Source organism: Camelus bactrianus, chromosome 13 (genome assembly GCF_048773025.1).
Source record: "Camelus bactrianus isolate YW-2024 breed Bactrian camel chromosome 13, ASM4877302v1, whole genome shotgun sequence".
Lineage (NCBI taxonomy): Eukaryota > Metazoa > Chordata > Mammalia > Artiodactyla > Camelidae > Camelus > Camelus bactrianus.
Window position 1 is genome coordinate 27,284,535 of NC_133551.1, and position 27,221 is coordinate 27,311,755.

Genomic DNA, 27,221 nt, shown 5'->3' on the forward strand with positions numbered 1-27,221 from the left:
GTACTTGATCAAAGTTAACACCGTTGTTGCAGTCAATTAAGAAAACTCTGTTTTCTTCTTTATGGCTCTTTTAATTCACTACTACAAATGTCTTATGAAAATAGAATATCTTGATTTAAATGCCTGAAACCCATATTAGACATTTTCAGTTATCTCCTTGGTCTTTATATTTAATCATTACTCTGATTTTCGTGTGAAACTATACTGTTCTTAAATGTTTAAAATATTTTTCTCCATTTTTTCTTGTTAAATATGGAAAAATATCTTGTTTATAAGCACACACATATTAGAAGTAACTTAGGAAAATAAAAATACATGAAATATTTTCATTTTGAGAGTGAATTACATAATCTTCAGCCTCTTTTTGTTTTTCTATCTATAGATGAGGGAGGTGCAACTAATAATCATTAAGTTCCCTTCAATGTGTTCATTCTTAAAATCTTGTATTTCTATTTCTTCTGTTTCCTATTTCTTTACTCCTAGTGTCAGGCTTACTATGTGTGTGTGTGTAGAACTGTATCATTCGACTCACAAAAACTTTTTGCATGTTGTTGGTGGGTAGTACTGTTCTCATTTCATAAAGTGAAAAACACCATCTTGAAAGAGTGAATGACTTGGCCAGGGTCACACAGCTAATAAAAGTTAACATGAGACTTGAATTCCACATTCTGAGACCGACTCCTAATTTCCTCTTTCCTGAATGCTATAGAGCTAAACAAAGAAGTGGAGAGGTTAGAAAAAGAAAAAGAGATGAAAGAAAACAGTGTAGTACTTGGAAAATGTACGCTGGAAAATGTTCAAGCGCTGACTAGGGAAGGGGAAGCCCGGCTCTGCAGTGTTTGCTGGCTCCCTATGTAATCATCCCCGCAGTTTCAACCGGTCAGTGTGATGTCACTGAAGGTGGAGCTGGGAAGAGATGCACACAGCAGCGGGCCAGGGCGAGTCAGCCCCAGCATGCCGCGGGTAGTGGACAGATATTACGCTGAGTCATGAAAAAAGTTTTGAGAAACTATCTCCAGATTGATAACTCAGGGGAGAAGGTGAGCACAGTTTGGGAACTAGTGCTGTTTGTTTAAATGCTCCCTAGGCTTTCTCGTGGTCACTCCAAAGTTTTCATCTCAGCATTCCAAACCATTTCAGCCTCAAATCAAGGCAGAAAAAAAAAAAAAATGGGAAAACAGAAGGAATTATGCTTAAGTAGCTTCCTGAATATAGCCATTCAATGTTTAAGTTTTCACCTCTCAGTTTGAAAGACACCTGATGTTACAGCTGTGAATCAAGTAACTATACATACATTCTCGGAAAGAATCACAGAGTTTTAAGCAAGCATGTAAACTAAAACTTAGTAATCCTCTCATTAGGTCAAGCTATATAATTTATGTATTTTTTAAGAAACAATGTAAAAAAGGCCTTTAAATTTAGAGTGTTCAGAATAACTGCATGCTAATACTAAACCTACTATTCAAAGTATGTGAAACAGGGGGCACTGATCTCAGTGGATTTTTAAAAGTGCTGATTCTGGGAGAAAAAAAATTTTGCAATAACTTATTTTATTAATTATTGTTGCTAGTAAGAATAACTAAATCAGAGGACTGGGCTGAGGTTATGATATTTGTGGGGGAGAGAATATGAACAATTTTTAAACTAAGATTCTAGGGTAAAGCATAACTTAAAACTTTAACTTTTTAGACTCTCTGGAGAATTAGGAACCTCACATCATTACCTGATTAATGATACCTGCCTGGTTTATTTTACCTTAAACCCAACACTTGACCTACATCAAGGCAGGATAGGAAGAAAATTGTCTTAAAAACTCATGATTTTGAGAATGATTAATATGTATCCTCAGTTTCAAGAAGGGTATTAAGAAACAGAGGAGATGTCTAGAGCAGCTGGGATCCAAGGAATAAATGGCTCTTAACAGCATAAAGGAAAAAACTGGAGAATGAAGATAATCTTATCTGATATGTTTAAAAAATAAGGAGGGTGATATGTAAAGCTTTGAGTAAGCAATAATAAATGGAACCTTTATAAACCATGTTAAGGGGTTAGTGAAGTCAGTGGGAGCTTTCCCTAATTATCTGAAGGATGAAATAAGAGAAATTAATTTTCTGAGGCTATTAAGCTCTTAATGTCTTACTTTCTAAGCTTAATATAACTCAGTAAATGAGATCCTATTCAGTGTCCTGCTCTTAAGGAAGAAAAACAGATACTACAATGGAAAAGCAAATCTTAATTTTAGATAGGTCAGAAGAGTAGCATTTTTAAAAACTACACGGCATTTATTAGTGGCTTTTGGAGCATTCAGAAACGCTTCCCTTCTAACTGCTGTTTATCATTTTCTTCATAGCAAAGTTTTATCTCTGCACTATTCAACAATCAGAAGGCAGAACTTTTAAAAAACGTTCCCACAAACAGACAGGAATATACAGGTTACTTTTTACTCTCTCAGTTTCACCAAAGTCCTTGGTAAATACACCGAATCCGTTGAAGCTCTTTGTAACATTTAAAAGCTGTGCTATTGAGCTAAACTGGAGTTGGGAGTGGGTAGAATAAGCTGTCAAGTAAACCAGAAAGACGATTCCAATTCATCAGTTTTTCCTTATGTGAAACGGGCATTTCACCAACCATCAATTCCTATACGTTGTAGTTCTTACCCACTGAAAATAATGATAAAATTCCTACAAAGAGTGCCCCACCTCACTGGACATGGCGACAGTATCAATGTGTTCCAAACTACATTAATGAGGGAAGGCAAACCATGGATTGATGGGGCTTTCCCGAATATTTCCTGAAAAATGATCAATTGTAAAAGCACTTCTCACCTGCTCTGGATACCCATCCATACTTCTTTGCCCTTTAGTTTGAATTAAGCACCGTCCAGGCTGAGGTCCCCGGGTGGCCTGTGAAGAGGGGATCTGAATAGGCAATGGTGACTGAAACTGCTGGATGGTCACTTTGTTTATGTTGCCCTCGTACGGCTGCTGCTCCCGGCTCCGATGCTGAAGGCTTTGGGACCCCATCAAGGTCTGGATATGGCTGCCTGCCTGTGGAGAAGATAAACCATCAGAGGATTTGTGGTGTTGAAAGGATGTGATTAAAGTAGAAAAAAAAATGTACAGAATACCTCTCTGGTAAGTTAAGTGGCGTCATTTGGGCTTTCAGCCACAGCTGGGAAGGATAATGAAAAAACAGTAAGGGTCTGCCTACTGTGGTTTGTGACAATATTAATACCAGAGCAAGGTCACATTACATACACTCATAGTCAACTGATGACTTGCCAAAGATGATTTTAACCCCATTTCAAGAGAACAAAGTTTAGTCTGACAAATCTCAAGAAGAAAAAGAAGTTACAACTTAAAAATAAAGTGGGGTTCTATCTGGCATTTCATTTTGAATAACAGTAGGAAGAGAGATGTAATATATGAAACGGGGAAAATGATGGGACCTGGTTCCTTAATTCTGAAGCAAAAGAATTGCATGTTTTCCTTTATGCCACACGCATGCATAGTAAGCTTATTCAGGTGAGTATAATCAGTATTTATTAATTTTCTTCATTATTAAATTAAGAATATAGTTTTTAGAATCTTTGAGTTACATTAAAAATGAATCATGTGATAAATTTCTGCAAGTATCTGTAGCTTGTGGAGTCACTAGATATGGAAGGGTCCTTAAAGTGAGCTTTGCATGCAGATCATCTTGATATGAGCCTTCAGATTCATCAGTATCTCATTTAAAGTAATCATTTATCAATCCTTAAGGGTGGTTGTTGGAGGAGAAAGGGCATGCTTACTTTGGGCTCCCATCTTTAAATGACATGGTGCATACCCCTGTTTCTCTGTTCACTCTGACTTTCTCACCTTCATTCTAGCATCAGCTCCTTGAGTCATTCTACCTGATATCTTTTCTATTTAACTTTTTTGAACCCAGGACCTCATGCATGCTAAGCACGCACTTTACCACTGAGATATTCCCCACCCCTACCTGACATCTTTTCAATCAAGCAAGCAGTTATGTTTGTGAGCTAATAACCTAGAACTTGCCTTTTAAAATTAAGTGGCTTTAGCACGGGATCTAACATGGGAAGTAAACACTTATCATTAGTACTTTTAAACATGTGCTTTAGTGCTGTGCTTGGTACTTCACCCTTTACTACAGAAGGATCTGGGGGATTACTTCATGAATTCATTTTCTTTCTTGATCTTTTAAGGGTAGGTAGCTTGAAATTCAAAACTAAATTTCACCTTAGAATTCATTAGTTGGGAATGTTTGTGAGTTTTCCTGACTAGTCAAGATTTTTGATTACTATGAAAAAGCCAGACTGGAGGAATAAAGTTAAAATTATTAAACAAATATTCAAGGAAAAAATGAATTTCGATAATTTTAAAGTTCTGAATAGCTTTAAGGAAAGTTCATGAGAGATTTAAGGAAATGACAGTGATCATGGAATATCGTTTGGAGAAGACGAGAGGCATATTGCTTGATTCAAAACAAGAAGTAATTTCAGTGAAGAAAATCTTCAAAATTATCATTTGGCAATATGTAGGGCAAAATAAACAGCCATTTGATTATATTTTAGATGTCCAAAAGAAGACCAACTGATTGTCTCATCATGTACATTATTTTTACATTCAAAAATAGCAAAGATAGCCATAAGAAACTGCAGAAAAAGACGGGAAAAAAAGTTCCAAGCTGTAACAGTACAATATCAAAAAATTATCAATCCAATACTTTCCAACACAATTAACCAGGGATTACAAAACTATGGCATTGTAAGCACAACTAAGATAACCTCATAAAGCACAAATGTGTGTTTCTCTAATGCATCTATTTACTTCTCAGAAATCTAAATGAAAGGAGGTATCATAACTTTCTCAGCTATTCTAGAAGACTGAACACACTTCTGGTCAAGTTTTTCCTAACTGCAAGTTAAATTCTCTCCTATCTCCATGGATTTCATGTTCTCTTGTTTGGTAGGAGAGGAATGCCATGATAAACCCAGTATCACGTGTTGAGCTGCTGTACTTTGAATGAACTCACTGGAATGCTAAGATACTTAGAGAAAATGATTTCCTGGAGTCAGAGGAGCTGTGGGTGTAAGCTAACTAAGGCTGATTGGCTTGGCTACTGAAAAATCAATTGATCTTATTTTTATACCTGCTTTTCACTTCCACTGGTATAATGTTCATGAATCTTTTAGTTGGTGCTTGACCCAGTGGGAAAGAGGAAGACCGGATGTTTAATTGAAACTGACCACATAGCCCAACAAAAAATTTTTACACCCAGAAAAACTAAGAGGGGTCCAGATATAGCTTTAGTCCCATGATGCACAATCCACATGAGAAAATCCATAACGATTGCTTAATAGTCTTTTCATTGATTAGAATATTCTGGTAATGGTATATCCAAGAGTAAAGTTATCTATATAATTACTATCTATATATAATAGAACTATAGTGGCCTTTAGACTTTTATAATTTATGTTTTCATTCTGATGGGACAATTTGAGCTTCGATTTGAAGTTCTTTGAGGGTAAGTACTACATACTATTTACCATCTTTAATAACTGGCACGGTAGCTGGCAATTAATAAACAATGACTACCATCCAAATACTAGATGCCAAACAATGTGCTAAAATTTACCTTACACATATTACCTCCTGTAATCCTTACAATACAATGGAGAGACAATTATTAATAGTTACTATTATTTAATTTCACTGAGAGGAAACTAAGGCTTGGAGAGGTTTGGTAACTTTCCCAAGTAATTTGCACAGCTGATAAACTGTCAGGACGAGGATTTGAACCAAGGCTGTCTGACAATCAAAGTTTATGCTCTTAAACACAAAATTATATTGTAACCACCCTTCCCCCTAAATTATCTCTCTTCCTTTAATAGTTGAACTGTGAATTAAAAAGGAAACATGAAATGGAACAAAAGGATCAAGCTGTTGAGGAAGGACATATTAAACTATTTTAGCAGCTCTTTAATTTGCAAAAGGTCCATTCCTACTTATCTATTTAGGTCTATTATCTATTTTAGATCCTATGTACGTGACTTAGAACTTTGTATTGAAGCAAACAGGATGATGTTCTGTGTATTTAGTAATCTTTCCATGATTATGAAATAATGCAGCTCATGTTCTCAGATGGCTTGGCAAAACATGAAGTGGACATGGGAGGAGCATTCTGTTAAACGGTTCTGTTCCCCTCAGGAGCAGTTCTTTCACTCTCTATTGGGGCGATAGCCTGCAATGAATAAGGATGGGGAATGACAAATGTAGAAAGCAAAGAACTGACACTGAATTTTGCATGAAGTTAAGCAAACACGAATGACAAAAGACATCTAGGGGACAATTATGGTGTGGAGGGATTGTTAAGAGGAAGTTTTTTCTGATTGCCACAGAGGCTTAAGAAACGTAATATGGACGTTTATGATGAAGTACAAAGGGCTGATGAAAATGTAGAAAATGTCAAGAGACTGAATTTGTTCAAGCAGAAGGTTAGCTATGAGAACACTGACTCACACTGAAGGGGAATTTAAACATGAAGATTTCTATAAAGCCTGAACTACACATCTTGAATGATAAAAAGAAATAGAGACAATCTGACATTTGTTTTGAGCTTTCAAGGGGATGTTGGACAAAATAACATGTATTTGAGAATAGCGATGGAATATGGTATTTTCAAGTTGACCCAAAAAATACTTTCAAGCTTTACAGGGAAAAACTTCAATATCCATAGGACCCAAGGAAACATTAATGTCAAAGCCATAGAAAAGAAATGTGATTTGATACCAAATGACATTGTTCATATGAATTTCATCCCACAGCTTATCAAGATTATTGTGTGAAAATTTGAAGTGTTTGGGAGGTTTTGTATGATATAAAACAAATGACTTTCTCACTACAACAATATTTTGGTTCACATCATTCTCTTAGAAAACAGTGTTAGACTGCGAAGTGTATTACCCAATTTGGTTATCTGTTTTACTACCCATCTTGGCTCTTAGACCACTTGGGTTGCTTCCAAAATTCAAACATAACTTCAAAGGATGACAATTTATGCCACTGAGAATAGCCAAATGGACACAATTCATTCTCTAAAATTAAGTTCAAAAGGGTTCTAAAGATGTTTGGGAGTAGTGTCAAGAACACAGAATCATCTACAAAGGATAATTAGGTAATTGATTTCAAGGAATCAGTAGCACTTATTTAAATGAGTCAGTTTCAGTAATTTTGTAAAACAATGAAACAGTCCTATTACTTTCTATCTCTACCATGTGTATTCAGCAGCCTTTCCTTCTTTCCTTTCCTTTCCTTCCCTTCCCTTCCCTTCCCCTTCCTTCCTTCCTTCCCTCTCTCCCTCTCTCTCTCCTTTCTTTCTCTTTCTTTCTTTTCTTTCTCTTTCTCTTCTTTCTTTTCTTTCTTTCTTTCATCAACATGCAGGTTGTTTTAGAAATCAAGACAGTAAGACTTCTGCTTCCAGGTAAAAAGAGTAGACATACTTTCCCCTATTTCCTCCATTAATAACAAATAAAAACTCTGGATATTATATATAAACAAATAGAAGAAAGCTCTGGAAAGTAGATGGAAGAAGCTAGACACCTGGGACCAAGTAACTACGTGGCGGTAAATTTTTTGGGCGGTAAATTTTATTTTTGTGTCATATATCCTGGATTAGAAGATAAAGAAGTGGATAGCCCAAGAATGCAAACAGGTGCAGACAAGAAAAGCCCAACAAAACCCTACTCTCTCTAGCCAAAGAACCAGGAAAAAGGGGCAGCCTAGCACGACAGAAAAATTTAGACAACAACTACTTTGCTACTGCTAAACTGTTGTTTCACCCCAACAATGGCAGCAAAGGCCAAGTGGGAAGCCTCATAGGGATGTAACAAGGCATAACAACACTCCTGCTGGGGTGTTGTCAGAGAAATCCAAGTAAAGTGTCCCTGTATTCATACCCATCAGCCAATAGTAAGCCACTCCTCCACCCCCCCCCCCATGGTGTCAGTGGAGACCACACAAGAAGCATAGACTTACACTCCCACCCAGCAGCAGTGAGGCACTCTGCTATCTTCCCAATAGGGTGGTTAGAGAAGGTCTTAGTAGAGAATCAGGACTTCCTCCATTACCCAATTATAATGAGGCTATCCCAGTAAAGTATCAAAGGAGACCATCTTGGGAGCTGGAACTTCAATCACTACCTAGCAATAATGAGCAGACTTTGCCTCAAGTGTCACTGGAAGCTAAATGGGAAAACTGGATTTGTATCTCCTCTTGGCCAAGGTGAGGCAGTGCGCCACCCTTCCCCAGCTGGAGTGTGTCAGAGAAAAATGACCTCTTACCTATAGAGGAAAAACAGTTTGAATGACAGTGGCTATCTCATCAAAAACCGTGGAGGACAGAAAGAAATGGCACAATATTTTTCAAGTGCTGAAGTAAAAGATCTGTCAACCCAATATCCTATTCTCGCGACAATATTCTTCAGCAATCAAAGGGAAACTGGAGCGTTCTCAGATGAGGGAAAATGAGAATTTGTCCCCACTAGACTTATCCTAAAATAATGGCTAAAGGACTTTCTCTAAATAAAAAGAAAATGATAAAAGAAGAAACCTTGGAACATTAGGAAAGGAGAAAGAACATGGTAAGCAAATATATGCGTAAATACAATAAACTTTCTCTTCTTGAATTTTCAAAATTATGTTTTATGATTGAAGTTAAATTATGGCACTATCTGAGGTGATTCTAGATGTACTTAGAGTAAATATTTAAGACAACTATAAACAGAGGAGGATGAAGGGACATAAAGGGAAGTAAGTTTCTATACTTTACTTGAACTGCTAAGTGGTAACACTAGTAAATTCTTACAAGTTATGTATATATAATGCAATACCAGGAACAAGCACTAAAAAAGCTACACAAAGAGATATACTAAAAACACTACAGATAGGTCAAAATTAAATTCTAAAAAGTATTCAGATAACTCAGAGGAAACAGGAAAAAGAAAACAAAGAGGCAAAAAAAGAGAATAAACAGAAAATAAAAAATTAAATTAAGACTTAAATCTTAATGTGTCAATTATTAAATTAAATGCAAATAGACTAAGTACACAAATTAGAAGACAGATCTTGGCAGGGTGAGTCAAAGAACATTACTCAACTATATGCAGACTACAAACAAAATCACTTCAAATATAATGATATAAGCAACCAGAAGTTGAAAGGATAAATAAACATCATGCAAGTATGAATTTAAAAAAGAGAGGTGGCTATATTAATACCAGATAAAGAAGATTTTAGAGCAAAGAAAATATGCTAGGAATAGAGAGGAATATTATATGATGAAAAAAGAGTCAATCCACCAAGACGATATAGCAATCCTAAATGTATACACAGCAAACAGTGGAAGGGCAAATGCGTACAGCAAAATTGACAGGAAAGAAATAGACAAATTCATTATTGTTATAGCTGGAGATTCAACACCCTTCTCTCAACAATTGATAGAAGAACTAGACTGAAAATTAGCAAGAATATAGAGGAACTCAACAATACCATCAACCAACCAAATCTTATTATCACTTACAGAACATTCTACTTGACTGCAGCAGAAAACACGTTCTCTTCAAGTTTGCACAGAATATTTACTAAGATAGACCATATCTTGATTTGGAAAATAAATTTCAACAAATTTAAAAGAATTGAAATTACACAGAATATGTTCTCCAGCCACAATAGAATTAAACTAGGAATCAGTGACAGAAATACAAAAGAAAAATTTCCCAACACTTGGGAACTAAACAATATAGTTCTAAATAATTCATGGGTCAAAGAAGGAGTCTCAAGAGAAATAAAACACTGTGCTGAACTGATTGTAAATGACAATTTGTGAATATAGCTAAAGTAGTGCATACACTAGAAAAGAAGCAGCCTCAAATCAGTAATTAAGGTACTACCTCAATAGCTTAGAAAAATAGAAGTCAAATAAACCTAAAGCAAGTAGAAGGAAGGAAATAATAAAAAGAGCAGAAGTCATTGAAACTCAAAATAAATAACAGATAAAAAATAAAACAAAGAGCTGGTTCTTTGAAAAGATCAATAAAATTGATACATTTTTAGCAAGACTGAAAAAAGAAAAAAAGAAGACACAAATTATCCAAATCAGGAGAAAAGGGGGTCTCACTACAGATTCTGCAGACTTCAAAAGGATAATATGGTAATACTACAAATAACTCTACACAAGTAAATCTAGTAACTTATATAACATGGGTCACTTCCTTGAAAAACACTAACTACCATAATACACCCAATATGAACTAGATCATTTGAATAGCCCTAATAGACAAAGTTAAGGCTGACAGTTTCTCCTGCATTCCTACTTAAAGTTAAAAAAATTGCAAGACCTTAAGAACTAATAAAAATTAAAACTTTTTTTTTTGAAAACCTAGTGCATAGTTAACTTTTTATGTATTACTGTAACCGTCATTTTGTGGGCTTGCCTCAATATTCAGTGCAGTTTTATCACTTCCACAAGTGATTTTGTTGGCAAGACTTGGGTTATTTTGCGGGAAATGGAGATAGTTTTAAATAGGAAGGGGTAGCATGAATCTTAGATGATATAATCAGGTAGTTTATGAACTAAATTATTGAGAAACAAAATTAACAAAATGAACTAAATTCAATATAATGGATGGATCTGTAGGTGGGTTTCAGTAATGCTTAGAACTGATTCTATTCTTTCTGAGATTCATAAAGGTAATAAAGAACTTGTAAACGTTGCAGATTAAATAAAATGAAAAGCTTGGAAAACAAGCACATTTAGGAATATCTAAAATATTTGATTTGTGTAGGGTCAATAAGAATAAGTTGATGAGGACTCAAAAGTTCTTTTTAAAATACATGACTGGTGCCATGGAGTTTTTTTTCCTCTCTTCTGAACAATGAGCAGAAGAAACAACACCAAGTCGTGGCAAAAATACTAGTTAAATATATCAAATATATACTTGATGTTGAGGGTTATTTACTACTGTAACAAGACTATGCTGTAATATTTTCTGAAATTTTTTTGGTTGCATCAGACAGGTGGGATACAGTATATCAGTAGTATAATAAAGTGGTAGAACCAGACATTACTGGGCTCCAGTTCTGTGTTCTTCAATTCCATTCTCCTAGCTCCTTTACCCATGAGGTTGTGAAGATAAGGAAGTATGTCAGGCACCTTAGTACAGTGCCTAATGTGTACTGTAGATACTGTTTTATGATTATGACACAAACCTACTAAGTTTTATTTTTTTCTTCTTATTTATACTCAGCTAGGGCAATTTTGATGCCCAAAATCTATATCCTCCCACTGGGTATTAGAAGACAAACTAGCACAAATATGTGAAAGGGAGCTCTGAAGCTTGAAGGAGACGGGGCAGGGAGATGTTCTTCCTCCTGCCTTGGGGATCTGGTGACCGTGCAGTACTGGGGAGAGGGGGGCATTCAAATTATTTGCTGATCTTAAATTTTTTAGAGTCAAATACTGACAATATACTCCAGTGCCTCAAATGAAGATAAAAAGGTGAGGCAATAGGGCACTGAAGGGAAAGGCCCTATGTGCCTTCGGATGGCAGCCGACTGATACGTGCAGCCAGTCATTTCTGACTTACGGAAGCTCTACAAGCACATTCTTCTGTGATTAAATCTCAACTTACAAAACATAGCTCTAGAATTGGAATTTATTAACCAAAATGAATAAACAATAAACAATAGAATTCATAATAGTAAAAGTGATGAAATTAGTGCTAATTCTACATTTTTCCACCTATGATTTGTTGTGTGATGATGCTGACTTATACATTCCTGATATAAAATAAAAAGGAAGATGTTAACAATAACAAAAAAACTTTGACAATCATTTATTTCACCTTAAGGTTCCTATCAACCTACGGATAGTGGAATAAGTTAGATAAAAATCAAGTGGTAAGAAACGGAATCTTACCATTTTGACATCCTCTATTTGGCAACAATCCATGATCATCTGCCAGTTACACTGCTTAGGTCTGCAAATTACATACTCAGTCATAGACATTTTCATTACATTGGGTTGATTTTGCATTTTCTTTTTGCTTTTAGATTTCTTTCCAAAATGAAGATAGTATAAATGTTACTTGAGTTACCTCAATTTTCTGAAGTAGAATAGTCATTTGTTTTAAGGGACACTTATGTTAAGAATTGATGGAATAAGTAGTTTTAATCTGCCACTCTTTCTGTTTCTTTATTCTGTGGCAAGTTTTTTTTTTTCTACCTCTGACTTAATAGCTATTTGATAGACACTCTGGATTTACACTTTTCTTAAGGAAATAATTTAGAGTCAGTCTGGATGAGAACAGTCTTCTGATTTTATGACAGTGATGTCCCTTGCTACTGGAGACAGCTGTATTGTTGCACTGGTATTAGGAGATAAAGGGATGTGCTTTCTGAGTTAAAGAATTAATGTTGTACTAAGTAAGAAAATCCAATACACAGGCTACTGTGAAACTAAACAATGTTTTATAGAGCTGTCACTCTTGCTGTAACTTAGAGAATAATTTTTCCACAACTTCCTATCTGTATTATTTTTGAGAACAAATTTAATTACATAATAGAAATAGAGTAAGTTTGAAAAATATCTATGAATTAAATAAAATGAAAATCAACTGATTAAAATGTATCATCCTGGCTGTTCAGATTAATAAGATAAATATTTGAAATGGGTCATTAAATAGAGAAATTATTTCATTGATTTCTTCAAACCCTTCTTTCTGATTCATCTACTATTTCTAAGCACATGGGACTGCCTCTGTAGGATCCCATTTTCGTGAAATTTTGACTTCCTATGGGCTACATACTCTTTCTTTGGCAATTAATTCTTGTTTAACCAGCAAGTCTTTACATATTTTCAGCCTTTCTCTCTTACATCAATAATTTTTTAATTATTAGGGGAATTGAATCTAATTGGATGTATTCGTTCTTATTTCCCTAGTATAGCAAAGAGCTTGACTGTACTGACTCACTAGAAAAGGTAACAGGATAATCAGTCAATAAGCTTTGTTTTAAAAGAGCACATTTAATTCATCTGAATGACAGTTACGATCCTGGTAACCCAAAAGAAGTGCAACTTGAAAGTCTTAAGACTAGATTTTAGCCCTTAGCTTCTCATTGTTCTTTAGAGGGACTGTTTGTACATGTTAATTTGCACAATCTTAAGCAGTGCATTTTTATCCCGTTCTAGAACAATTATGTTATTTATTCCATAAAGACCATACTGAGGCTAGTACAGTTAAGACAGAGGCATAGATTTGTTAGAGAGAGGAAACCAGTGGATGTCTTGACATAGTCATTCAATATAAGCATTAAAAATTTCAAAGAGCCTTCTACAGGGGTTTGGTAGATGCCTAAAAATGTCATCAATAATTGATCCTTAACCACAAAAGTCCCATAAGTTGTAATTTTCACCTACCTACTTCTCCTGTTCCTAACCCTTCCAAACCTAGAGTGATATTTATGACAGTGGGTATGCTCATCTCCCAGGCAACTGGTGTGATTGGAACTGTTGCTTAAAACTCCCTTTTCAACCTAAGGATGAAATTAAGGAATGAATACTTAGTATTTACACAGATATTCAATTCCAGATTATTTCTGGACACCAAAACTCCAAGGAAAGTAGAGCTGCATTATTACAGTTCTAGAGAGTCATTTTCAAAATTCTGCTAGGAGTAGTACCTACTTTTATATTTGGACACATTTGGTATCCTCCCATGATTCCACTCTACTTTTTTAAACTTATGTGCCTTGAAAAAAAGTGGCTTTTGGTCAAGAGAAAAACTGCATATATTTATGTAAGAAACAGATTGTGCTAAAAGTTGTTTGTTTTTGGTAATTAAAAAAAATCTATAATTGTATGACTTCACCCATCTTTTTGTGGACTCACTTTTTGTTTTTTCAGCAGCGCTCACTGACAGAAAAGGCATTGGGCTGCTATTTCTTCTTGAAGTTCAGCAGCCTTAGTCGAGGTGACATCAACATGAGTGGGGGTGACAGGAAAAGGATGGTGGAGGGAAGCAAAGAGAATCTCAACCCACCAACTGACTCAAAAGATCGCTTGTCCCAACGTTTATAAAAATGTTTGGAGTTCAAATGACTTTATATAAAGGATTCCAATCTGTTTTTGAGTTTCAGTGATGGCCCAGTCTACCAGAAGAAAACTCCAACCAGTGCAAGATTTGCCCCAACAAGGAGAAAAGTGAGGCTTAGGAAAGAGAATCAGAAAAGGAGAAGCCAGGATTGTGCTTGGCATTACTCATAGTAATAGAAAACATTGTTCTCATTTATTTATAGACTGATGAAGTCACGGCATTGTTCCTGGGAATTCTTCACTGTTAATAACGTATACTGTTCTAGGAGGGAAAACATACGAAGGCTCCGGCAAAACTTATACTACTTAGCACATTTCTTTCTGTACAAAAGGAGACCTGACATTCACTGAAGTGTCAGTCATTTTTTTAATTTCAATTTTACTTTAAATTAGTACAGATATTCTTGATTCTTACATTATTCATGGAAATAAGAAACATCTCTATTTCCCTGTCTCTTATCTCTCATACATAAGGTTTACTCAGCTGGTTTTCATATTTCCCTCTTTCACATCTTGATCTGTTATCATATAGCCTCAATATTTATTCTTTCTGCCATCCTGATATTTTCCAGTAGTTAAATCTTCATTTCTCTTTCTTATCTATTCCAGACTTTTCTCTATTTCTACGTAACTGAGCTATATCCACCCTCCACCCCCGCCCCACCTCCTGCCCAATGCCTCTGATATAAGGGATTCCAACAGCAATGCGGCTTAGTCTCAGTCAAGTTACAGAAGCAAAGAATTGTAGTTACTTTTATTCCAGTTTCACATATATAGAGTAATGATAGCAATATTTGTTTTTAATGGCAAAAGGTTTGGGGAAAATTACTTTTCAATGACTACAACTTATAGGTTATATATTTTAGATAGGATTTTTATAGTATAACAATAATATGATTTTATTTAAACTACTAAATGTATAGATTAAGTTGATTTTTATTAAGCTGATTTTCTTTTAAACATCTACTCATTTAAAAGTGACATTGATTTATTCTTACCCTGTGAAAAATTCTGCAATAGGCTGATTTTTGTTACCGAGTGAAAAATCAATCCCAATAGTAATTTGATTCAGTTGTTTTAATACAAGTGATGGCTTAGTTTTATGATTAATAACAAAACAATATAAGATTTTCAAAAGACATGTCAGATCTTATATTTCTAAATATGTATGAAAATAAATAGTAAAATGCATACTAAGAAACATTATAAATGCTAAGATTATAATAAGGAATGAATATTCCTTCCCAGAAACAATACATTTTTAAAAAATACTTCATATGGCCTTAAAAAATTCTGATGTGGAGGCCTGTAAAAGAAAGGATTAAAAGAACAGGAAAATAACTAAAACCCCACATAATTTTCACATTTCTTTTAGTTTCTCCTAATGAGTTCCTGGGTATGCCTCAGAGATGACAAGCATCTGGAAATCCTGAAGCTCTTAATGACTGAGCTGGCATTACAGATGTGAGAAAATCTTGGGCAAGCTCAGCATAAGGGGCGAGTTTATGAGCCAAGACTAAATCAGCTGAATTTTATACCTTCAACTACGTCCATCCTCATGTTGACCCACCTTTATTACTCCAACTGCCAAGTCATTATGCACTTAACCTAGAATAACAGACACTTGGGGAAATGCGGAAAGTGATCTTTGAATGTCTAGTCTTTACATTTTAAAGAATTTTCAGAGTTAGTATCACTAGACTTTTACACCATCACCCCCCTCAACTTTCTTTAGTTTCTTTACTTAAATAAGTGTCCTTTCCAGGCACTCTCATAGCCCTGTGTCCCATTTTCACAGGATTAATCACACTATATTATATTTACCTGCAGTGCTGAATATTGCCCAATAGGCAGGTTAATAGTGTGTGTAACACCAGCAAATCAGGGTATGAACAATTACTTTGGATAAAATAATTTGATATTTAATATATAAATATTTTCAAGTGCTGAAGTAGTAATCAAGGGAAAAATCACCACCCAGGTTACAAGGAAAATATGTTATTATGTACATGTAAGTTATGAAGCACAATTATGAAATGAACATTCATGAGCTTAAGAACTAAAGTGTAAGAACTGCAATTCAACTTAAGAAATAGAATGGTACTAATAATATCAACTTCATCCCTCATCCTACCTCAGCCTTCCCTTTAGAGATAACTGTGTATTAACCATTCCCTTATAAAATTAGTTTTCTCACTCATATACTTATGCCTGAATTATATAGTTTTAGTTTTGCTTGTTTTTGAGATTTATAAATACGGTATTCTTGATGTGTGCCATCTTCTGAACCTTGTTTTTCACTCAAATTACGCTGCTAAAGTTTATACACATATCTTAATTGTAATTAACAAATTTTCATTGCTGTAAAGTATTTCTTTGCATGAGTCGCAGTTTATTTGCACTCTTGTGGTAGACATTTAGGTTTACCCAGTTTTCTACTACTGTAAACATTACAAGTATCTTGAATGAGATGTTTAAGAATTTTTCTAGGATAATATCTTAGGAAAGCAATTATTGGAATGTGGGGTATGTGTATGTTCAGTTTTATAAGATAATTTATTACCAATATTATTGTTTATATTCCCACAAGAAATACGAGTTTCTATTGCTCTTATACTTGCAAATAACTTATATTTTCATGCTTCTTAATTTCTGCTAGTCTAATAGGTATAATGTAGCATCTTTTTGCATTTCCCTGATTGATAAAAAGATTCAGTTTAATTTTAGTCTTTACTCTCCTGATTCCCTTGTATTTTGGTATCGTATTACATGTCTTTTCTCACTGATTTATAAGTGTTTTAAAAATATATATTCTGGAATACCAATTTCTCATCCCTCATATATGTTGCAATTATCTTCTAGGTTGTAGCTTTCTTTTTATTCCCTTTATGATGACTTAATTTTTACATTTACATTTTACAATTAACTACTTATCACTCAGCCTACCTCACTGAACTAACAGGTCCTAGAGGTAAGACACCATACCATATCTTATTCATTTTTGTTCCCTAACATCTAGAAAGTACTTAACACATAGTAGTGCTGCTTGGCACATACAGTTGCTCACTGTTTGTTGACTGAATGACAGGATAAATGAATTGCTGTGACTTTAGAAATGGTGAATTTTCTGGTCAAATTTCATTTTATGCAAATCACCTACACTATACTGCTGAATCCAAGAGAGAGAGAAGTATATGTTATACTTTCCTGTACTTGCACTTCAAAGGTGGGTGTCAGGCACTAATAAGAGGTAATAGATCTGTAGAGAGGTGGCAGGATGTTGTTTATAAAAATACATTGCCATCTCTGAACATTTGGTGATGTTCATTTTCATTCTTTTCAATACACTTATAGTTAACCAAACTCTCTATAGAAGGATAATATTTAGCCTAAATTTATCACAAAATTAGAAATGATGTTAAGACACAAGATATGAATTACATATTACAATGGATATGCCAAGTTCATGGTTTGTGTCATTAATTTGAAATTGGTTACCTTTTTAGTAATGGTGTCCGGAGGTACATCTCGCCTCCCAAGAGGATAAGGATTCCACTGGCCACTAGGAGATACATCTTCTTGTCCATTGTCTAAAATGTTGCTTTGCTGGGACGGGGTCTATTGCAAAAATGGTATGGCATTCTTTAGTGATGTAATAGAAGTTTATCATAGTTTTCTGAAAAGAGTCCCTAATGAGTATGTTAAAATTAATTTTGTTTAATTGCAGAAAAACATATATCCTGAACTGGAGGTATTATTTTACACTATTTACTTGGTAAGAATTCTAAATTAACAGCTTTTTGGAAGCAGTGAGAAATTCAATTAAAGTAACCACTTATAGTTATTTACTGAATTTTAAAGAGAAGTTTAGATTTACAGTACTGGAATAAAAATAATCAGAATAAAATTAACCAATTGTTAAAAACTGTAACATTTAAAACTTGCTTAATTTGTTTCTTTAGTATGATCTTACCATTTAGAATATAAACTAAAACCCAATAATACATAGTATGTAATTTCCTTAATTTCCAATACTCCAAACCATAACCTAAAACACATTTTATAAGGCTGCATTGATTCTGCAAGGATGTGTCTTGCACTAATCCAAAATGGTGTTAACACTAGCATAGTGTGAGATTCATGGTACTATGACATTACCTACAGATCACTTTGTGGGAAAGATTAACACAACATCAAAAAATATCATGCTATTAGAATTACAGTGTAAATAAATCATGACTGTTTTGATTCCAAGTTTATTTATATAGATCACTTATGCATTAAAGTTTATATATATTTAGTTTTGGCTGATTTACTGCTTATTCTTTTTAACAAATAATACCCTTATCTTTATTATTATTAATACTAGATATTTTGGGAGGCCACTGTATTCTGATCCGAGTAACAGAAAGTAATCGTATACCATCAAAAGACAGCCTCCAGTGGAGGAACATAGTAATGGTTTATTTTTCCTGTGGAAGCAGGTTAACTTTTTGCACAGGCTTTCTCTTCCTCTAACCTATAGGACATACAAGTACTGCTTGATTTCCTGGAGAATTCTTATGTGGATGAGATTATACTCAGTGTTTCCTATGCCATTTTCTCCTCTTGTTTTGGAGAATTCCTATGGATAAGTAAAGCCTGGTTAGAGAGCGTATGTGTGAAGAATTGTCTTCCTACCCTACAACGAGAGAACTGGACCACTGTCTTCATCAATGGCACAGATGGGCTGCTTGCCAGGCTTTGTCTGGCTGTACAGAGTGGTCCTAATCATTCTCCTTTAGAAAACAATTATATAACCACCCTATTTGCACTTTGACTACATGCATTTTTAAAAAGCATTGCTTGGAACTACTTAAAAATAAAATTTATTATGACAAGATGAATTAAACAAAATTAAATGAAGTTTTCCTAGGGGCTAATGGATATAGTGGAAATTAAGGAGGTAACTCAATTTTATTCTTGTACTTCAGTTATGTGATTTCCTTTTCCATGAGCCTATCAGAAAATGTGAAAAAAAAGAAAAAAGAAGAAAAGTCACTGACCTGAAGCTCCTGTGTTAGTTAAGAATGAATTTATGTGTGTTTGTTTGAGAATCAAATGTAGGTGGCACATTTAAACTACGTATCACTTGAAAATAACCAGACAGCTATTCAATGCCCATCTGTGTGTTTTCAAGTGTTAATTTTCCAGTCTTCACCTTTTCCAGATTAATATGTTTGCATATGTTCAGACACAACTTTTTAGATATTAATATGACAAATCACATTGTTAAAATTAAGTACTTAAAATATAATGATGCAGGGTAGGCACTGCTGACCGGTGTTTTCCTTTTGAATTTTTAGTACTCATGCCTCTTCTGGCTTGGTTTCTTTGCCAGTGAAGTGGGATAATAAATATGTTCATCTAGCTGGGTTTGTGGAACACAGATTTTTGAGAAGTGGCCATAATTCAACACAGGTAATCTTTTTTTTTCTCCAAATCATCCCCACCTCCATGTCTGTTTCCTCCACTAAACTTGCCTCAGTTGCCCAGGCATGACTCCTAATCACTGAGAGCAACAGAGAGTTGCAAATTTTTTTGTTGTTGTTGTAAAAAAAGCCTAAAACTCTTTAGTAAAAATCCCAATATCATGATAATATAGTTTTTTGTTAATGTAGCAATTAATCTCGCTCTCTTTCTTAAAATTAGAATTAAAACCACGTCAATTCCTTTATATTATAGGGGCCAAAAAAAAAACCATAAATATGCAGACATGGAAAAAAATGCTTTCACTAGATAGAAAAATTAAAGGAATTTCCTGAAAGAATTTCCTGTATTAATTTCAAGAATGCTCTGGCTCTGGCCTCTTTTTCTTAAATGAGACACCCAAGGGGTGACAAAGTTTCAGAAATAGAAAGACCATGAAAACAGTTTATTAATGTTTGGGAGGGAAAAACCCAAAAGAGAATTATGTAGTGGGCCAATATCCTTTCCCAAAAGGAGTATGGCTATTTGCAAGAAAATGAACTTTTGATAAGGTACGACCGAACTGTATATAAATGCAGTTGCTTAGTTGTTGAAATTCTATGAAATATTAAAAGGAGTAACTAAAAAATGTAAAAACAAGTAATGAAGCTATCAGTTGGAATTTATTTTTTAAAAGAAAATAGCAAACTGAGGTTTAGTCATTCAGTTATTTTTAGTACCACATTCTAGCTATTTTCTTTAGACACTTTAAAAGATTAAGAATGAGTTTTCTTTTCCTCACCACATATGACCAATCAAATATAAAAGACATGGAATACCATCACAATGTACCACTTCTTTAGCTTCTAAATTCTGTAGATCCTTAATATTTCAAGATAATAGAGAAAATGGTCAGTGAGATTTAGTGAAAAATCAGTTGTATTTGTTAAGAAATTCAGTAGTGCTGGTAGAAGTTTTGCTGAAACAATGCTAGTCTCAAAGAGGACTGGACACTTGTAGATTTAACACGTATGATTCTGACCACTGTGAATGATCACAAGTATCTGCTGGAAGAAGTAATTTCTAATTTTGCTGAGACATAAATGTGCATGAATATGTGTGTCTATATATCTGTGTATGTATGAGCATGTATGTGAGTGTGTGCGTGCAGTGTATATGCATGTCCATGTGTGAGAATGTGTATGTACAAAATTCACATATATGAGCAAATGAGCTTAGTTGATCCAGTAGTTTTGCTCTTGTCTGTTAATTGATGAGAGCTCTGAAGGCTTGGGAAATTCACTTATTGCATTTTTGATGAAGAAATTATAGAGAGTAGTATTAGAATTTGGCACTGGGTAAAGATCTTGGACTATATCCCTTAAGAAATTAAGTATCTATTTTTCTTAGTAATTGGCAAATAGTTCAGAAAAGGCATTACTATATATTCAAAGAATGCGTTAAAAACAACTTTCCCCAAAGTATTTCCAGTGAAATTACTGTTATATTATTCTTTTCCTGCAAGTCTTTTGAAAAAAGTAGGTGTTATAAAGACAAATATACACCAAGCTTGAATTTAAATGATTATGGCTTCACAGGGTTTCAATCTGAAGATAGTAATGTAATGTCCAGATGATTTATAAACCAAAAAGTATTTCATTACGATGGTGAGAAAGCATCTGTATGAATACTAAGATTATTCCTGTAATTTTAGTCACTATATGAAGATTTATGTGGATTTATAGGCTGAAGGGTTTTTTCATAATTAGATAAGTGAATCCTTCTTGAGTGATAGGTAGCCAAAACAATAAATAAATAAATAAATAATAATTAAAAAAATAAATGGAGAAGACTCCACAGAAACTATAAGCCTAAATTGCCCTAAAGTGCTATATAAATCTTGCTTTGCTTTCAGTTAAAAAAAAACCCCAAAATCCCCTCCTCCAAACTGGAACTAAGTAAGTAACCCTTGGAACTAGGACAAATGAATGCTTATTAAACATTGATATTATCTAATCCTGAATCATTTGCATAGATTCATAAGAAAGGACATTAGAAATTTAAAGAGTTTAGGTTTACTATCTAAATTTCTCTAATTCAAAAAATGATGGAATGAGTATCAACTAATAAAACAGATAGTGAGGCCACCTTCTTCCAGGCAAAATTCTATGAAAACATTATTTAATGCATGTATTTCCATAATTTCAACTTCATTTCTCCTGAAATCATAATTTATATTAGTGTCTCTTTTAATAAGTTAATAAGCAGGAAGAGTTATGGTATAATATTATGGCTGTAGAAGTTAAAAAAAAGAACAAGAAAAAACCTATCAATTTCTCCATTGTAGAACAGATCACTGTATTTATATTGACAGCTGGACACCTGCAGGTGGGGAGTTAGAAAAGGCCACTGATTTCTTCCCCAGCCCAGCTTGTCTCTGGAGCAGTAGTAGCATGGATGATTAACTTGTGATTTTCTTTAGTTCACAACCTTTGGTCTTTCACTGCTACCAACCATATTTCTTGGTGATACAGAGTGCTCAGGAAATGCAAGTGGATCTTAAAGAGCACAAGGTAACTACTAGTATTTATTAAGCTCAGGCAACTAAGAGAGCATTGTATCTGTAGCACACAGGGAATGATTTGGGTCATGATACGTTTTGGATTAGTTAATATATTTTACTTGTGCAGTTTTCTCCATGCTATAATATCTACTTTTCTGGATTGCTGTGAAGATGACGTGAGATAATAATGTATATGAAAGAGTCTTATCAACTATTGCGAGTTATATTCTATGAAAATGTCAGATTTTATAAACATTTGAGAAGGTATCATCATATAGTAGAAACAGCAGGGACTTGGGTACTAAGCAGAGTCAGATTCTAATTCTGCCTACTATCATGCTGGGTGCAGGGGTTATAATAGTAAAACAGTAAAAATATAGGTGATTTCCTTTGTGTAACACATGAGCCTTATTTCTTCATCTGTACAGTGGTAATAAATATTTCCATTGAGGGTTTTTATTAGAGTTGTACAAAAAAAATATAGTTAAAGTATCTCATGGTACATAATAGGTGTTTAATAAATCCTAGTCTTTATTCTTTTCCTATCAAAATATTTATTTTCCTACTATTAATCCCGATAATAAAAATGAAAGTTTGAACTGGCATTTCATAATATTGTATTTCTCTTTGATTATGTAAAATTTCAAAACAATAGTTAAACTCAATTACAACAGAATACATCCAAAGAAGCACATGGAACCATTAATAACATCATAAAAAATTGCCTTAAATGCTTTTTGGAGAGGCAGTGAATAAATGATTAATGAATAAATGAATGAATGAATAAATAAATAAATAGAAAATACTATAATTTATAGTTTAATAGCTGATTTATATGTCTTAGATGTTCTGGTTATAAGTACTATTAACATTTTTAGGAAATTAGAATAAGCATTAAAAAATGAAAACATTAAAGGAAGTTATATTTTTAAGCTAATTTTGTGGTTGTATTTATTTGCATTCTGTTATCATCATAAGAGTTTCTATAAAATTACCATAGAAAATGTAATTTACTGTTTATAGTAATAAAACCTATATTTAGCTCATAATCCATGAAAAATGTACAACAGTTGCTCTAAAATGTAATAAATATGAAAAAGATAGAAATATTCAAAACACAAAGCAAAATCTGGGAGAATCTTTTCTTTTTATCCACGTAAGTCAAGTGCAGAGTTCTTTAATCTTCATTTAAAAATAGTTATATCCTTTCATTATTTTATTATAAATTTGTTTACAAAAAATTAATAAATAATAATTCGGTATGTTTTGGTAATCTAAAAATATCCCAAACCAAAAAAACAAATAATGTGCTGAGTCAGGACCTTAGGTAGCACAAACAGTGCCTTTTTGACAGTTATCTTCATGGAGGGGTGATGAGGTAGGAATCACATAAAGGTGCTCTCTCTGGGTACATACCTTGCAAAAAGACAGTCTCAGTGTAACAAAATACAAAAAGGTGCTCTTGTTTCCTATTTACAAGAAGTAAGTCTTCCCAGCAGAGCATGTGGGGAAAGGGTCTGGATTTCAATGCTTGAATGTTCCCTGGGGAAGGGACCACCATACAAAATATGCTGCAACTCCATTTCCAGTGCTTAACTGGTAATATGCGAAAACTTTCATTCAGATTCCTTAGAACGCTACATTCATTCTTCCTAAGGCACCCCAGAGTTATTTACCACAGCACCTACTTAAAGATAGCCAGTATTCTCATTCAAGAATTTTATGAATAAAAAGACAGCTCCAGGATGTCCACAGAAGAATGAACAGTTTTGCCAATTTTATCTACTGAAAATGTTTATATTTTCATCTTACTCTATATTTTAGTCCAATTTTCATGGCTGACAAACATTTAGGGGCTGTCATGGTACCTCAAATAGCTGATACTGATTTTTATTATCTTAAGTAGCAAGACAGAAGTGTTATAATATATTTTTATGCATTTGTAAATCAAAGGACAATAATTTTTGCCTATTTCCTCTCCTGGTGAGAAGGGTTCCAGGAAACAGCCTCAATCATAGGACCAGTTATCAATGGTCAGTGGCGCTAAGAAGGGAGAATCTGAGGGGCTTCATCTGGAGAGAGGTTGACCCTAAAGCTTGGTGGAAAAGTCAAACCTATTTTCAGATTAAGAAGCTCTGCAGAAGAGATGCACTTGAGCACAAAGGTGAGGGGGCAGAGACTCAGACTGGAATCCTTGGGAGGAGTAAGAGCCTGGAGTATTCCTGAAACTGATTAAGCACCCAGTGCCCACACCTGATAAGATCCCTGATAAGCGTCAGGGTAGGAAAGTTGTCCCAAATGCCTAAATGCCTACAGTTTATAGGCCTGAACAGATCGTTTGGGTCATGAAATCTTTCGGGAGCAATAGAGTAGTTGCCCTGACTGTTCCTTTCCCATCTCTTGCCTTCCCTCTTCTTTTTTTTTTTTTTTTCTTGATGTGGATAATAAAATACTGATGATAATTCATTCTGAGAGAGACTCTTTCAATACTTGAATTCTTGGTTTGCAATTTAATGTAGTTTCCAAAGAAAATTCCTCTGGATCATCTCTGTGCCCAACTGAGGAAGGCTGAAGCGTCTCCAAATATTATAACTCTGCCATATAAATTGTCTTAGAGCTACAGCAATAGCTAATGAATCCATTCTCCAGGGCACCCCAAACAACATCATAAAATTAATATAGCAACACAGAGGTACCTAATTTATATCTGGACAATAACTTAGACATTGGGAAACAGTGCTTCAAGTGTAGTACCATTTTTCAGACACTGACAAATTTATATTATTCTGTAGATTGATGGGAAAATAGGGCTAAAAAGTAAGCAAAATAAGAGACTAGCCTTATTCAAGGAGTTCAAGCAATAGCTTCTTTCATACCAAAATCTCTCTAATCTGCATTTTGAAAGTCCATCACTGGAGTTTAAGAGTTTGATTTATATTTAATTGCCAAGCCCTCCAGGAAAGGTGCCTATGTAAGTACTGATAGCTTGTCTGCTCCTTAGTGCAAGTAAGTTTCAAGCCTTTCTGAACACTGGTTTTGTTAGGACGGAGATGAGAGCCCTGGGCATCTGAGAGGACATGAAGCACAGGTTCCATTAAAACAGGAGGGTCTCACTGACAGCAGTGTGCTGGAGCCGACCTGTGCTAGCTCAGTCGCTATGCTGAGTTCAGTGATGTAAAGTTACTACTGTGACACTGGCCAGAGAGGGAGCATTTTATCACTGAGGTAGACAAACACCACAAATCAGAGCCTCGTTTTTCTCCCTGGAGAGAAAATTACCCACATACCACTCACTGATCCTGCAACAGGAGACTGTGGACAGGAACAATAACTTTCAAATGTCCTCAATGTAGTTAGTTTTTGTTTTCTTCCAGAGTGATCATGGGTGATTAAAAAAAAAACTGAATATAAATGTCTCTTTGATTTGATTATTCTACTCAGCAGGAAGCAAACTCTCTGGAGTTAGGGATTGTTATTAAGTATAATTTGACAATAAAATATGCGTTCTTATGAACCTCATTCTACTGGGATGGGAGTTTGTTCCATATGTTCATTAATTTTATTAAGAGAAGAGTTTTTGGAGGTTACCATCATTTTGTTACCCCTACTTTTGCATTGCTTTTTTTTCATGAAAACTTACTAGGCAAATGACTGTATTAATAATATAGTCATAATGACATATTGTGTGAAAATCCCTCATTAGTCTCCATCGAAATGTAACTAAGACAGACAGCATTAATCAATTTAAGCAGGTAAAATGTACATTCTCTATCTTGCTTGAATAAAACAAGCAGAAATGTTCCTTTGACAATGGAAGTGTTTCCTCTTACAGTATATTCCCTTTCAAATGAGCCTACATTTTCATTTATAAAACGATGTGAACTTACTACTTTTTCACTGACCCAGGATGCGTAACAATTTGCTAGCTAAGTCACACATTTGTTTCTCACGTTTCACTTCTGCATAATATTTCCCACAAAGAAAATGGGTCGAAGAAGCTTTTAGAAATGCCAGCCACTTAATTTTTATTCTGATTTAAGGCTCTATGTCTTTTCCAAAGGAATAAACTGAAATCCAATAATAATTTCTAGTTCTATTCTCAGAATGCATCAGCAAGATAATATAGGGCTGTCTCCAAAAAAGTGAAAAAAATGTATATGTATATATATACACATACATATCTATGTATATATACATATATATACACACACACACAAAAGAAAGAAAAACAAAGATTAAAAGAAAAAATGAATAATAAGAAAAATGAGTCTTAAAGCAACACAAAAAGCCATGTACCTGCTCAATCCAAAAAGCAAAGCTGTTAAGCAGGAACCTGAGAAATCAGTCTAGGTATACATATTCATTTAGCAGCTAAGAGTTTGGGCTCTACATTATTCGCCCTTGTGCTTTCTGGACTCCTGAGAGTCTCTAAGCAGGGTTGTATGTACAGCCTAAACACATTATGTGAACAAACAACATTAACTGGCTTTGGTATGCTGACACATGTAGGGCAGTCCATACTTACTTTCTGAAGAGGTAGTTCTTGTAGATCAAATTTAGACTTAGTCTGCAAGTTTAAAGTCATGCTTCTGCCTGCATGCATTGCTGAAATACCTCCATAGGGCAGCATGCCAAGGTTAACTGTGTTGTGTTTGTAAGCAGCATTCTGAGTAGAGGAAATAATCATGTGACAGGATGTGAACACATGCTCAACAAACTGATTATTACATGAACATGTTTAAATTTATAACATTTAACTTTAAGCAGGCAAACAGTAACTTTCCTTTTTAAACATGCACTTGATCAGACAAAAGCATACAGTAAACAGTGTTAGTTATGCACATAATGAGTACCATTCAAAACTACAGAAAAGACAAAAAGCAAAGATAACATTCTGTTTTAAATTTGCTGCTAACTCAAAGGCGTAAAACCGCTCTCATATATTATGATTGTAGTGACTCTGGACAAACGTTCATCGGTGGTGGTCCATTAATTTAACAATTCAAACAGTGATGTCTTAATCAAATTTTGTCAGCTGCAAATCTCATGGTCTC

General features: G+C 34.4%; 1 protein-coding gene across 1 annotated transcript in view; it reads right to left on the bottom strand.

The window, feature by feature from the left end:
• Nucleotides 1-27,221, bottom strand: part of LRRC7 (leucine rich repeat containing 7) — a 428,908-nt gene that overhangs the window by 39,499 nt on the left and 362,188 nt on the right. Inside the window, exons 22-24 of the mRNA XM_010963422.3 lie at nucleotides 26,693-26,833; nucleotides 17,655-17,774; nucleotides 2,826-3,047 (exon numbers count right to left, since the gene is read on the bottom strand). Coding sequence (XP_010961724.3) covers nucleotides 2,826-3,047; nucleotides 17,655-17,774; nucleotides 26,693-26,833 — 483 coding nt within the window. The remainder of the gene's footprint in view (nucleotides 1-2,825; nucleotides 3,048-17,654; nucleotides 17,775-26,692; nucleotides 26,834-27,221) is intronic.